General features: G+C 40.8%; 1 protein-coding gene across 4 annotated transcripts in view; it reads left to right on the forward strand.

Moving 5' to 3' along the window:
- The first annotated feature begins 5,044 nt into the window (after window positions 1–5,044).
- LOC105466686 (aminoadipate aminotransferase) overlaps window positions 5,045–15,600 on the forward strand; it is a 32,815-nt gene continuing 22,259 nt past the window's right edge. The window contains exons 1-4 of one of the 4 annotated variants that reach the window (XM_011715762.3): window positions 5,045–5,197; window positions 8,203–8,314; window positions 9,374–9,542; window positions 10,638–10,770. In XM_011715762.3, the coding sequence (XP_011714064.2) occupies window positions 8,248–8,314; window positions 9,374–9,542; window positions 10,638–10,770 (369 nt within the window). In that variant the 5' untranslated portion in view covers window positions 5,045–5,197; window positions 8,203–8,247. Of the gene's footprint in view, window positions 5,198–7,698; window positions 7,796–8,202; window positions 8,315–8,426; window positions 8,678–9,373; window positions 9,543–10,637; window positions 10,771–15,600 lie in introns of those variants that run through there. The other 3 variants (XM_011715763.2, XM_011715764.3, XM_011715765.3) reach the window with 3 other exon arrangements.

A 15,600-nucleotide genomic window follows, 5' to 3' on the forward strand; every position in this document is an offset into this window, starting at 1 on the left:
CCAAATCTTATCTTCCCATCATATGAATTGTAGCTCTCATAATCCCCACATGTCAAGGGAGGGACAACGTGGGAGGTAATTCAATCATGGGGGCAGGTTTTCCCATGCTGTTCTTGTGATAGTGAATAAGTCTCATAAGATCTGATAATTTTATAAAAGGCAGTTCCGCTGCACACACTCTCTTGCCTGCTACCATATAAGACGTGCCTTTGCTCCTCCTTCCCCTTCTGCCATGATTGTGAAGGCTCCTCAGCCATGTGGAACTGTCAATCCATTAAACCTCTTTTTCTTTATAAATTACCCAGCTTGGGTGTGTCTTCATAGCTGTATGAAAATGGATTAATACAGTAAATTGGTACTGGTAGAGTGGGGTATTTCTTTTAAGATACCCAAAAATATGGAAGTGACTTTGGAACTGGGTAACAAGCAGGAGTTGGAACAGTTTGGAGGACTCAGAAGAAGACAGGAAAATGTAGGAAAGTTCAGAACTTCCTAGAGGCTCAGAGGACTCAGAAGACAGGAAGATGTAGGAAAGTTTGGGACTTCCTGGAGACTTGTTGAATGGTTTTCACCAAAATGCTGATAGTGATATGAACAAAAAAGTCCAGGCTGAGGTGGTCTCAGATGGGGATGAGGAACTTGTTGGGAACTGAAGCAAAGGTGACACTTGTTATGCTTTAGCAAAGACTGGAGGCATTTTGCTCCTGTCCTAGAGATCTGTGGAGCTTTGAACTTCGGAGAGATGATTTAGGGTATCTGGTAGAAGAAATTTTTAAGCAGAAAAGTGTTCAAGAGGAAGCAGAGAATAAAAGTTTGGAAAATTTGCAGCTGACCATGTGATAGAAAAGAAAAACCCATTTGCTGGGGAGAAATTCAAGCCTCTGCATAAATTGGCATAAGTAACAAGGAGCTGAGTGTTAATCACCAAAACAATAGGGAAAATGTCTCCAGGGCATGCCAGAGACCTTCATGGAAGCCCATCCCATCACAGGCCTGGAGGCCTAGTTGGAAAAAATGGTTTCACAGGCCAGGTCCGGGGAAAGGACTGCTGTTTGCAGCCTAAGGACTTGGTGCCCTTGTGTCCCAGCTCCAGCTGTGGCTAAAAGGGACCAAAGTACAGCTTGGGCCATGGCTTCAGAGGGTGCAAGCCCCAAGACTTGGAAGCTTCTATGTGGTGTTGAGCCTGAGGGTGCAAAGAAGTCAAGAATTGAGGTTTGGGAACATCTGCCTAGATTTCAGAGGATGTATGGAAACGACTCAATGTCCAGGCAGAAATTTGCTGTGGAGGTGGGGTGACTCATGGAGAACCCCAAGTAGGGCAGTATAGAAGGGAAATGTGGTGTTGGAGCCCCCACACAGAGTCCTCAGTGGGACATTTCCTACTGGAGCGGTAAGAAGAGGGCCACCATCCTCCAGACCCCAGAATGGTAGATCCACTGACAACTTGCACTGTGCACCTGGAAAAGCCGCAAACCCTCAACACCAGCCTGTGAAAGCAGACACTCAACACCAGCACCTGGAAAAGCCACAGATGCCCAACACCAGCCTGTGAAAGCAGCCAGAAGGGGAGCTATCCCCTTCAAAGTCACAGAGGTGGAGCTGCCCAAGGCTATGGGAGCCCATCTGTGACATCCTGTGAACAAGGGCCACAAACCTTTATAGTAGAGCTGATTCTACCTCTCTTGGAGTTTTGGAGGAAGCAATGAATACTGCCAGAAGAAAGGAGAGAGTACTAGGAGAGAAAACACCAAACTACTCATGCAAAATGTCAAAGACATGGGGAAAGCAGACACTATGAAATATAGGCCAAGGGAAGCTCAACAGATGGGAATTCACTCTCATGAAGACGAAAATAAGAAAGCAATATGAGAAAGACCTAAAAACAAGTTTATTTAAGACCTGAAAGAACTAGTGGTGAAAATGATACCCACTTTTCAAAATCTAAATAAAGCAGATGAATATGAGAAAGAATCACAAAGATGGAAAAGAATTAATCAGAATCCTAGAAATAAAAAATATTTTCACTGATATTTAAAACTCGGCTGGGCACAGTAGCTCATCCCCATAATCCCAGTACTTTGGAAGGCTGAGGTGTGCAGATTGCTTGAGCTCAGGAGTTCAAGACCAGCCTGGCCAATATGGCAAAACCCTGTCTCTACAAAAGCTACAAAAATTAGTCAGGAATGGTGGTGTGCACCAGTGGTCCCAGCTACTCGGGAGACTGAGATACGAGGATTACTGGAGCCCAGGAAGTCAAGGCTGCAGTGAGTCATACTTACATCACTGCACCCCAGTCTGGGTGACACAGCGAGACCCTGTTCTCAAAAAAAGGAAAAAACAACTGAGAAAAATGTGCAAACAACTACAAATAATTGAATAAAAAAATTAATACCTTAAAAATGTAACTACAAAATCCACATGGACACAGCACAGTGAAAGTAATAAAATATGAAAGATGTTAAAAGAAATGAGGAATAGATTGAGAAGATTTAAAATACATATAATATAAACAAGTATCCTACATACGATGCATGTAATAATGGCATTATATCAAATGAACATTAGCTATTTAACAGTTGAGCAGCCAGCATCCTAAATGACAAGGAAGCATTCCACAGAGTCATCCTATGGTCTTCAGTCTAAAGATACATTGTGTCTCTTTCCAAAGACTATACCCATAGACTCAACACACAAGGGTGTTGATTCTGAACAGTTCTCTAAGATGATACTATTTCTATTTAATTATAAAGTTCTAGAGTTGCCTACCCATTTCATGACAGGTAATATCTGCCATCTCTCAAGCTTTGACTGGCAGTTCTATTATGATGGTTACTCTACGGACCTCAGTACATTTCTGTCTGTATCAGAACCCAGTGGTTATTTTTGTGTTTCTCTTCTGCACTCCAAACTGCACCCAAATTAATGACTGAGATCTCCAATATACATACCTCAACAGGGATATATTGGCCACAAGGCAAGGCTGTCCACCCTAACTCAAAGAATTATTTCTGAGGTAGATGCCATTTATGAATAGCAATTTTTTTCAAGTTACTGTGTGCTCTGGTTTGGATTTTGTTTGTCACCACAAAAACTCATGTTGAAGTTTAATTACCAGTGTAGAAGCATTGGGAGGTGGAGCATAATAGGAGGTCTTTGGTCATGGAGGCAGATCCCTCATGAATTGATTCATGCCATCTTATGGGAGTAAGTTTTCACTCTCACAGGACTGGATAAGTTAATGCAAGAACAAGTATTATGAAGTAAGCCCAGCCTTTAGTGTTTGTCTCTTTGCATATGTCCCCTTAGCATTCCACTTCTCTGCCACGTCTTGACAAAACACATGGCCCTCCCCAGAAGCTGAAAAGATGCAAGAATCATGCTCTTATACTTTCTGACCTTCAGAATCATGAGTCAAATCAACCTATTTTCTTTATAAAGTACCCGCCCTCAGGTGTTCAGCTATAGCAACACTAAATGAACTAAGACACTAAGACACATCTCATGATTACTCCTTGATGAGACATGGGCTGGCATAAGAACCCAAAACAGTCTTAAAGCAATTGAGTGTTACTCTTATTGGTTAGTGATAGTTGAACCTGTGATCCTGGAGTTCTGAGATAAAAGATATAAGTTTATCCTCTTAGGAGCCCTTCAGTCTTTCTCGAAACATTCCCTTCCTTCACTGTCTTTCTCACTGTAAATTTCTGGTTTTCCTCCTATCTCTCAGACTATTACATATTAGGCTCCTTTAGTCATTGACTATAGCAGGCTGAATAGTGTCTCCCAAAAATCATGCACACACACAACCTGTCAATGTGCTCTTATTTGTATAAGTTGTACATCTCTAATCCAAAAATTTGAAATCCAAAATGCTCCAAAATCTGAAACTTTTTGAGCACCAAATTGATGCCACAAGTGGATGATAAAGATGATGTTAACTCAGCAGGAAAAGTGTCTATAGCTGACATGGTGAAAATCTGTGATGGGCTTTTTTAAGCACTAGAGCAGCATGCATGTATAAGAGAACAAGAAACCATGTCAGCTTATGAAATCAAACAGCGCCTTCTCAGACAAAAACCATTGTTAATGAAGCAGATGACTCTAGAGGACAGAGTTTTAAAATCCATCCAGCAGATTGACTCCTCATCCCTAGGGGACCCACTTTCTGGTCCTTCAGCTGCTTCTGACATTTCTTCTTACCTAAAATACAAAATACGGTCTACATAACCTTAATCAAAACACAGCACCGTATCTAGAGACTGAAATCCTGCCATTGTTTGCTGTTACTGTTGTTTAACAGCTGATACAGGTATTGTGGTGATGCTGCTGTGCTACTCAGTTGACCTAAACACATTATTTCTTCACTGTACTAATGATTAACAAAATATTTTACTGTTAAGTACTATGTGTGAATAATTATAAGAAAATGATTGCTTATCAGTAGCATATAAATTCAGAGTCAGGAATGATAATGATGCCAAACAACTACAGAGGGCCTACATGGGTGGTTCAATGTACACGAACTTTGTTTCATGCACAAAATTATTTTAAATATTGTATTAAATTACTTTCAGGCTACGTGCATAAGGCATATATGAAATGTAAATGAATTTCTTGTTTAGGATTGGGTTCCATCCCCAAGATACCTTATTATGTATATGCAAATATTCCAAAATGTAAAGAAATCCAAAACCCCCAAATACTTCTGTTCCCAAGCATTTCAGATAAGGGATACTTAAGAAAAGAAAAGGAGAGGGGTGGGGAGGGGAGGGGAGGGAAAGGGAAGGGAGGGGAGACGAGAGGAGAAGAAAAGAGAGACTTCCTTCCCTCTGCTTTCCTTAGCAGCTTGCACCTGCCTCTGCCACAAACATTGTATTATCTGACATTATTGACGTCTTAATGTGCAAACAGTTGCTTTTCAAGAGTAGCGACTTGTCTTAGTTATCTTTTTAAATCAATTACAGTTCCTAGAACAGAGTAAGAATTCAGTAAATGTTTGGAGAAAGAATCTGACGTCTTTAATTCTATCCTCGGGCAGTCCTAAGCCAAGCTTCTAAAAAGGCAGCACTGAGCAATGAACCTTGCTCATTTATCTTAGTCCCTCAGGAGAAGCCTTCTGCTGTTGTCGCCTGACAAATCCAAAGTCTGGTTTCTCTGGCAATCAAATTTACCTTCAGTCTTCAGCTTCTATTGTCTGGTAAGCTCTTCCCAACTTAACCCTTGCTTGTCCCTTTCCCACCACTGTGACTATATTCTGCCTTGCATTTTCTGATCATGACCCCCAGTGCCCCTGCATTCCATTAGCCTGCCCTGATGGACCATTTCTCTGCCTCTCCATCTGGCCTGAATCATCAGCCAGCTTGTAATCAATCAGCACCCCCAACGTCTCAGTAGTACAACTCCAGGGCAGGCCAAATAGAAAATTCAGCAAACTGTTTAAGGGTTGAAAACCTGCACCTTAGGATTTGATGACCTCACGTCTCTTCAGTTCGGGTTCCTTAAATTGTGTCACCACTGTTTGGAAAGGGGGAAAATCAATTAATTATGTATTTTTAAAAATGCCAGTGTGAGGCCAAGCATGGTGGCTCATGCCTATAATCCCAGCATTTTCAGAGGCCAAAGTGGGAGGACTACTTGAAGCCAGGAGTTGAAGACTAGCCTGGGCAACATAGGGAGACCCTGTCTCTATAAGGTATTTTAAACACTTACCCTGCTGTGGTGGTGTTCTCCTGTAGTCCCAGCTATCCGGGAAGCTGAGGTGAGAGAAACGCTGGAGCCCAGGAGGACGAGGCTGCAGTGAGCTATGGTTGGCGCCACTGCATTCAAGCCTGGACAACAAAGTGAGACTCCAGACACTCTGTCTCTCAAAATAAAATAAAATAAATAGCCTGTGAGTAATAAATACTATAAATCACAGATCGGTGCATCAATGTGCTTACAAAAACCTTTAGTCTTTTGGCCCAGGACTTCAAACTCCTTTGACCAAACAGGTTGCTACTGCCAGAGGGAAGACATTTAAACTGAGACAGAGTCTCGCTCTATCCCCCAGCTTTATCCCCCATTGGAGTGCAGTGGCGTGATCTCAGCTTCGACTCACTGCAACTTCGGCCTCCCGGGTTCGAGCAATTCTCATGCCTCAGCCTCCCGAGTGGCTGAGATTACAGGTGCCTGCCACCATATCCGGCTAAAGACGGGGTTTTGCCACGTTGGCCAGGCTGGTCTCGAACTCCTGACCTCAGGTGATCCACCCACCTTGGCCTCCCAAAGTGCTAGGTTTACAGGCGTGAGCCACTGCACCTGGCCGAAGTTTAAATTTTCTTCTAAGTATCTGAGGAAACCATGCTCAGTTAGAGCCCTCCCCCTATCAAAAAAAAGCCTGAAGTCCCCAGGAACATCAATATATCTAGTTACAAGTCATAATTAACCTTGATCTACACCTTATTTAGATGTTTTTAGTGCTTCTTGAGTTAACTTCTGTAAAAATTCAGGGACAACTACTTTTAGAATAGACAAGCTCAAACAGATAAGGATCTGTGTGCAAGGATTAACTGGGAACATGCCTTAAAAGTTGCCAAATAGCTTCTCTAGTCAAAACCATGTGAAGGCTGAGTCCTTAAGTTTTGCTTAAAAGCATTTGTTACTAATAAAAACAGCCAATGTTCATAGAGTGTTTTTACAATGTGCAGACCACTGCACTTATTAGTTTAATACAGATTGTCTAATTTATTCCTGCCAACAGGCCTGTGAAAAAACCAATACACAGAAAGGTTAAGTAACTTGTCCAAAGACACCCAGCTGTTAAGCCATCAAGTGGCATTTCAACTACTTGAAGTCTCTGAATCCAGAAGCATCTTGCCTCTTGGGTTTCTAACAGGTTTACTAATGATACTCCCTTTTTGTTATTTAGCTGCTAGCATAAAGATTTTACTGGGTTATCTCAGCCTTTTGCTGCCAGGACCTAGATAAAAGCAGTGGCTCCTTGACCAACCTATTAAATAAAGATTAAAAGAGAGCCATTGGCAGTGAGCCAATAATCATCCAGGAAGTACTCAGCAAATTCGTACTGAATGAGTGAATCCAGTTCATTCATTTTAATGACCATTAAAGATTTTTTTAAAAAAAGTGAAAGAGAGGTTTTCTGAAACCCTTCCCTCACTAAGTGCTCACATTAAACCTTGTACATTCCATTTTGGTGATTCAGGAAGGAAAAACTGCAGAAAAGTTGAGGAGGTGGGGCGTAAGCAGGATTATTTTGTAAGAAAAAAAAGGCAAGGTGCTAGACCCAAAAAGATCCGGATATTCACTTCCAAGATAATTCTTATTTAAGGAAAGGTCAGAAATTCAATGCGAGGGTAGACACTAAAACTGAAGAGACTCTCAGAGTGATTATTGAAAAATTTTTGTCAGAACTCCATCGTCACTCCAAAATGCTGAGATCTTCGAGAAAGTGATGTTGAAATTCGTCTGGGTCGCCGGGGTGCTTCCCAGGAGAGTGCCCAGAGTTTCACTAACGAAAGATGGGTATTTAGCATAGCCATGGTCTGAGCGGGCAAAATGCACAGTCCCAGTGACTGAGAGGAGGCCAGCGGAGCGCGCGGGAACGAAGGTGCGGCCTCTCCAGGCTGGGCGCAGCTCGGGAGCCCCCTGCAGTGGACCCAAGCGGCCGCCAGATGGTTCCCGAGGATTAGGATCACGGGCACTTCCGGTCCCCTCGGGCAGCCCCTGGGCTGGCCTCCCGGCCGGCACCTAGGCAGGCCAACGCGGACGCCGGCTTCTGGTGACTCCCAGCGGCGAGGTCAAGAGTCATTGGCCTGGGGCTGCAAGCGCCTCGCACCCGGGCTCCCCCGCGCGCCCTGCGCTCTGAGGGCGATGATCCGGGACGGGGAGGCGCGCGCGGCGGGCGGCCATAGGCCACGGCGCGGGGCGGGAGGGGGCGCGGCGAGGCCCGCGGCGGGGCAAAACTGGCGTGGGCCCTGGCGGCCGCCGGAGCGCGTGCGGCGTGGACTTTGCCAGGCTCGCCACCAGCCCCAGACCCGTTTAGGACCGGGAGACCGAACGCAGCGTCCAGCCGGGGAGTTTCGGCGGCGTTCTCCGGGCACTGCGCGCGGGAAGCCAGACGCAGCGGGGGGACAGCTCGCGTTGGCGTTGCCAGAGTGAGGAAGTTAGCAGGCAGGACTTGACGAGGCTCTTTGGTTTTTCTAGTCCTCAGCCACTGAAGAGGAAGCTTGATGCTTGGCTGTCAGAGACATGAATTACGCACGGTTCATCACCGCAGCGAGCGCAGCCAGAAACCCTTCTCCCATCCGGACCGCGAGTGAGAAACGGGGCGACCATCACTCCTTTGGGGTGGGACATTCCTCGCACAGCCTCTAAGGAGGGTTCCCTAGCAAGCCACCGCTTGGCTGCATCCATGCGTACCCCTGTGCACGCTCGCGATGAGCCAGACTCTGCGTGCAGAAATGAAATAGGCAGAGCCTTTGTTCTCAAAGAATTCGGGCTGAAACGGAAGGCGGGTATTTCTGCTGGAGCAGAGTCCGAGCAGCTGTAGAGAGAGGCGCAGACTGCTGTGGGGCACGGCCTTGGAAGGGAGGGGGCGTGCTATGGAGAAAGGCTCTTCCTGGGAAGCTGAGAAGGGGCAGGCACAGCGTGCAGATGGGTGTGCAGTGGAGAGGGCCAGGTAAATGGGAGAGGTAGGGGTGGGCCATGAAGCTCACAGACAGGTCGGGGCTAAGTGGAGGAGGGCTTCTGCTGTTGTGGCCCTTTGCTGTCTTCCTGATCCCTCTGCCTTCTCTTTGGTCACCTTCATTCTTTAGTCCCTCCACAGGTGAGGCGGCCCAGAAAAAGTTATTCTGTATGTTTATTTTAGACTAGCGTTTGTCTTAGTCCATTCAGGCCGCTATAACAAATACCACAAACTGGGTAATTTATAAACAATAGAATTATTTCTCACAGTTCTGGAGACTAGGAAGTCTAAGATCAAAGTGCCAGCAGATTCTGTATCTGGTGAGAGCCCTTCCTTATAGACAGAGGCTTCTTGCTGCATCCTCACGTAGTAGAAGGGGGAACCTGTGTCCTCACATGGCACAAGGGTCAAGGGCATTCCTCAGCCTTCTTTTATAAGTGCACCAATCCCATTCAGGAGGGTGGATCCCTTCTGACCTAATCACCTCTAGAGACCCCACCTCTTAAAACTATCACATTAGTATTAAGTTCCAAGTATGAATGTGGGGGGAACACCAACATTTACACCATAGCACATTCTATCACTAGAAATTGTTAAACTTTATAGTTTTATTGATGATAATGCATGCTTAACTATCTGCTTATAACAATCTTCAGTGAAATTGTTTCTTCTCTTCCATGTGTATGATAGCTGAAATATCGAGCAGAGGACCAAAATCGATGATCTCCTTGGCTGGTGGCTTACCAAATCCAAACATGTTTCCTTTTAAGACTGCTGTAATCACGGTAGAAAATGGAAAGACCATCGAATTTGGAGAAGAGATGATGAAGAGAGCACTTCAGTATTCTCCGAGTGCTGGGTAAGTATCAATACTTAACATAATTTTATTGGCTTATTTTCATGAGAAATATTCTAAGGCCCATTGATAAAGAATATTAAAGAAATATTCTAAGGCCCATTAATAAACATTCTAAGGCCATTGACTCATTTGGTCATTCAGTGACCAAATACTCACTTGGTCATTGAATACTAACCAAGTGAGTATTCAATAGTTAGGAAGGTCTGGGGAAAGGTTTTCAAAGGATAATTAAGAGCAGAAAGGATATTGAATGCTTAACACTCCTCAGTGATTGCTTCTCAATTGCAAATGACCAAGAAGGCTTCTAGAAGGAAATACGATTAGAGCTGAGTCCAAAAAAGTGAGAAGATATCCAGGTGAAAAAAACATATCAGGAGAAATGAAGAAATGGAAAGTCCAGGAGGCAGCAACTTTAAGTCCCCAGGCAATTTTTTAATAATTATATTCCCTTTCTAAACAAGCAGCCATGCAAATACATTGCCCTCATGGGTTCAAATGTCTTTAATTTCTTAAAGGCAAGCTGAAACATATCTGACGACTTTCTTTAGCTGGTCTTCTTCCAGTGATAAAGGATAATTTATGGAGAACCTATAAATTATACTTTATTAAAACCTTGTTTGTTCTGTGATTGAAAAGTATATTGAAATATGTTATTCGTGCATACATGCATTAGTTATATAATATGTTAAATATACATAGTCTTATTCGAACGTTCCGTAATACAAACAACTTATTGAGCCTGAACTTCTAGATAGCCATAGAACTCTTCCTAGAGAGAACAAAGAATCGATTATGCAATGATTCCTCTAAAGACTTCAGGTTTGGAATAAGAAAGATATAGATTCAAATCTCAGCTCGTTGATTACATAATTGACTTTATGAGAATTTCTGGCTGATTGACTTATGGGAATTTCCTAATCTCTAAGTCTACTGCCTATCTTTTAAATAAGAATATTAATACTGGCAAAAAGCATTTGAGGGTTTTTTAATTGAGTGTACAAAGTACTTGATAAAGCTGTCATTTATTATTTCCTGTCTACTACTATTACTATGATTTTTACTACTATGAATTTAAAAATACATTTTATGCTTTAGAATTCCAGAGCTTTTGTCCTGGCTAAAACAGTTACAAATAAAATTGCATAATCCTCCTACTGTCCATTACCCACCCAGTCAAGGACAAATGGACCTATGTGTCACATCTGGCAGCCAACAAGGTCTTTGTAAGGTAAGACTGAAAGGAAAACTCAGCCAAAATGGAGAATTGGAAGCATTCGTTTCTATAGTCCTCTCTCACTTAATCACAGAGAATCATATTTTATGGATTACTGGTCGTCTTTCTTGTCTTCACCTAGAATTATTAACAGGGAACTAAAAGACAAGTCATAGGATGCTGGTGGGAGCAGTTGTGGCCAGATATGGGCAAGGGTGGGTAGGGGATGTTGACTGTAAGCAAAAGCCAGGCAGAAATATTGTAGGTTGATCTATCAATATTTCTCCTTAGTTTTCCTCATTGTGAACACAAGGACTTTCAAACATTATCTGTTCTTAACATCATTCACTAGCCTAATCTGTTAAATATTAAATACAGAGCATGTGGTCAATTATGCAGACCTATTAACCATTAAAGCAGGATTCCCACTAAGGGAGTACTCAACTCCTACCAACAGCTTAGTGAACATTGCTTAATTTCATCTGGCTCAAAAATTCAAGTTACACTTGATTTCTGCCTATAGTTAGGAAATTTCAATATGATTTTTAAATTTTTTAGAGGGCATACCTTCATATTCCTGAGATAAAAATATTTATGTTCCTTTGCATATCTGTCTATGGAATCTCTGTGCTTGCCACTGCTTGTATCTTGTCCCCCTCTTGGGTGCATTTCTCTAGATCTGTTTATATGTCTGTATCTCTGACTTCTTACATGGATTGGTTCTCTCTCTCCCTCTCCTCGTGGCATTAGTTATTCCATCTTCTTCCCTTCTGGGTTCCAGAAACTCCACGGATGTAAACACCACTGGTTAGTTGCCACAATAAAGAGACCACATCTGTGGTCCTCAGTTTAATCTGTTCTTTTCTTTTCTTTTTTCTTTCTTTCTTTCTTTTTTTTTTTTTTTTTTTTTTTTTTTTTTTTTTGAGACGGGGTCTCACCCTGTCATGCAGACTGGAGTGCAGTGGCGCAATCACAGCTCACGGTAGTCTCGACATCCCTGGGCTCCAACAATTCTTCCACCTTAGCCTCCCAAGTAGCTAGGACTGCAGGTGTACACCAATATGCCTAGCTAATTTTTATATTATTTTGCCATGTTGGACAGGCTGGTCTTGATCTTGTGGGCTCAAGCAATCTGCCCACCTTGGCCTCCCAAAGTGCTGGTATACTTTCTCCTTTGTTTTCCATGAATAATAAGATTCTCTATATTCATTCTCAGATCTAGATTAATCTCTGACTCCCATTTATCTTAATCTGAAACCAGAGTATTTTCTTTTTCATGGAAATATGAAAACTGTAATCTGGTTTGCTTTAATGAATTTTAATTAAATTATTGTTATGGAATAATGAGTTATAGTAGTAAAAACATTTTTTAAAGTTTTTAAAAATTAAAAAAAAACTTACCCTTTTTGTATATAATTAGGAAAAGTAAAAGAATAGCTAGTGTTTGAGTCTTTGCTTGAAGAGAAACATTTGTGATTGTATAGAATGATATAAGAGTATTTTTCAATGAAATTCTTTCCTCAAGAAAGGGTGCCAGGACTTTTTCTTCCAGAAAGTTGCTTAAGACAGTTTCTTCTTTATCCATCACAGCACCAGTTATACAAAGAAGACAGCATAGATGGCTAAATACGTCAGTAACTTACTACTTACAGACATGCTTATTACAGAGGCACTAATATGTATCTGGTTTAATATTTCTTCCACGTTGTTCTCTAGGATTCATGTTATTTTAGGCTCCTGTGTTTCTCTCTCATCTTTTAAACAATGCTCCCAGATGATAACAGCCTTCCCTTCTAATTTAATATATTTGAAATTTGTATGTCCCCTAACTGATGTGGAAAATATATTTACAGTTGACCCTTGAACAACACAGGGATTTAAGGCAATGACTCCATGCAGTTGAAAATCTGCATATAACTTTTGACTCCTCTAAAACATAACTACTAATAGCCTACTCTTGACCAGAAGCCTTACTGATAATATAGTCAGTTAACACATATTTTATATTTTATATGTATTATACACTATATTTTTACAATAAAGTAAACCAGAGAAAATAAAATGGTATTAAGAAAGTCATGAGCAAGAGAAAATATATTTACCATTAAGTGGAAGTGGATCATCATATAGGTCTTCATCCTCATCTGCATGTTGATTAGGCTGCGGAGAAGGAGGAAGAGGAGGGGTTGGTCTTGCTGTCTCAGGGGAGGCAGAGGAGAAGAAACTGTGCGTATAAGTGAACTTGTGCAGTTCAAATCCATGTTGTTCAAGGATCAACGCTAATTAGGTTTTCCTTTGATCTGTTAATATGTGCATGCCACCCAAGTGATTCCTTTGGTCCTAGGATGTCTTGTAAAGCTTAACTCAATTAGAAACTTTTCAGAGGAGGATACTGTTTGTCATAAGATGCCAAAAGTTCATAAGGAAAAGATAAACTGAACATGACAGGCCAATTGGGAAACAAAAGTCAAGTCTTCTATCTCAATTGATAATGGCCCTACTGTTTGTGGTGAGATGTGGGTTGATAAAATGATAGGAAAAAGGACTCAAACTGGGGATTGTGAAACATCACATGTTAAGAAGCAATTATTCTGTGACTTATGTATGATTTAGTCATAATAGACCCCTTTGATTTAGGCTGGAAAAATCTATTGCCTGGCTCTAGTGATTGTAGTAGAAATCATATTATCCACATAATTTCCAAAGATTTGTCAAACCTTCTATTACTTGACCTAGAAATATCCTTTAACACTGTTGATCTCCCCATCCATTTTATTTTTAAAAATTAATTTTTAATTTTTTCTGTTGCCATAATATATATATACACACACACATATATATATAAAATTTGCTATCCTTACCATTTTTAAGTATACAGTTCAGTGGTAATAAGTACATTTATATTCTTTATTTTTTCTTTCACCCTATCTCCCCCATGTCCTTTCCATCCTTCAGTAACCACCAGTCTACTCTCTATCCTTATGAGATCCAGTTTTAGCTCCCACAGATAAGGGAGAACATGCAATATTTGTGTTTCTGTACTTGGCTTATTTCCCTTAACATAATGACCTCCAGTTCTATCCACGTTGCTGCAAATGACAGGATTTTATTCCTTTTTTATGGTTGAATAATATTCCATTGTGTGTATACCACATTTTCCTTATCCATTCATCAGCTGATGGACACTTAGGTTGGTTCCATATTTTGGCTATTGTGAATAAGTGCCATAATAAACATGGAGGTGCAGATACTGCTTTGATATATTGATATTTTTGTTTTGGATATATACTCAGCAGTGGGATTGCAGGATTATATGGTAGTTCTATTTTCAGTTTTTTGAGGAACCTCTGTACTGTTCTCCATAGTGGCTGTACCAATTTACATTCCCATCAAAGTGTACAAGGGTTCCCCTTTCTCTACCCTCATCAGCATCTGTTATTACTTGTCTTTTTGAAGCTAGCCATTTTGACTGTGGTGAGGTAATATCTCATTGTGGTTTTGGTTTGCATTTCTGATTGCATTAGTAATATTGAACTTTTTAAATGCCTTTTGGGCATTTTTATGTCTTCTTTTAGAAATGTCTGTTAAGATCTTTTGCCCATTTTTTAATGGGATTATTTGGGGTTTTTGCTATTGAGTTGTTAATCCCTTGTCAGATGGGTGGTTTGCAAATATTTTCTCCTATCCTGTAGGTTGTTCTAGTTCCTTGAAGTGCATTATTAGGTTGTTAATTTGAAGTCTTTCTACTTTCTTGATACAGGCATTTATTGCTGTAAACTTTCCTCTTACAACTGCTTTTGCTGTATTTCACAAATTTTAGTATATTGCATTTCCATTTTCATTTTTCTTAGTAAAACTTTTAATTTCCTGCTTCATTTTTCATTGACCCATTCAGGAGCACGTTGTTTAATTTTCATGTCCTTGCATATTTTATAAAGTTCCTCTTGTTATTGATTTCTAGTTTTATTATTGTGGTCAGAAAAGATATTTGATAAGATTTGTTTTTTTTTTTTATTTGTTCAAACTTGTTTTATAGCCTAAGGTATGGTCTGTTCTGCAGACTCTTCATTGTGCTGATGAAAAGAATGTATATGCTGCAGCAGTTGGTTGAATATTTTTGTAAATGTCTATTAGGTCTGTTAGATCTAGTGTGTAGTTTTACCTCACTGTTTCTTTATGTTGATTTTCTGTCTGGATAATCTGTTTATTACTGAGAGTGAAGTGTTAAAGTCTCCTACTATTATTGTATTACATTCTATCTCTCCCTTTATATTTATTAATACTTGCTTTGTATACTTGGGAGGTATGGTATTGGGTGCATATATATTTATAATTGTTATATTATCTTGCCGAATTGACCCCTTTATCATTATATAGTGACCTTCTTTGTTTCTTTTTACAATCTTATATTTGTAATCTATTTTACGTAAGTGTAGCTACACCTACTCTTTTTAGGTTTCCAATTCCACGGAATATGTTTTTCCACCTCCTCACTTTCAGAATGTGTGTCTTTATAGGTGAGGTAGGTTTCTTGTAGGCTGCATATGATTGGGTCTTGTTTCTTTATCCACTGAGCCACTCTATGCCTTTTAATTGGAGAATGGAGACCATTTACATTCAGTGTTATTATTGATATGTTAGGACTTACTACTGGCATTTTGTTGCTTGTGTTCTGGTTGTTTTGAGACTCCTCTCTTCTTTTCTTCCTTTCTTACTGTCTTCCGTTGTGGTTAAGTGATTTTCTCTGGTACTATTATGTAATTTGTTGCTCTTTATTTTTAGTGAATCAATTATAAGTTTTTGTACTGTGGTTACCATGAGGCTTACAAAAAAAAAAAACGTATT

This window comes from Macaca nemestrina, chromosome 3, assembly GCF_043159975.1.
Source record: "Macaca nemestrina isolate mMacNem1 chromosome 3, mMacNem.hap1, whole genome shotgun sequence".
Taxonomy (NCBI): Eukaryota; Metazoa; Chordata; class Mammalia; order Primates; family Cercopithecidae; genus Macaca; species Macaca nemestrina.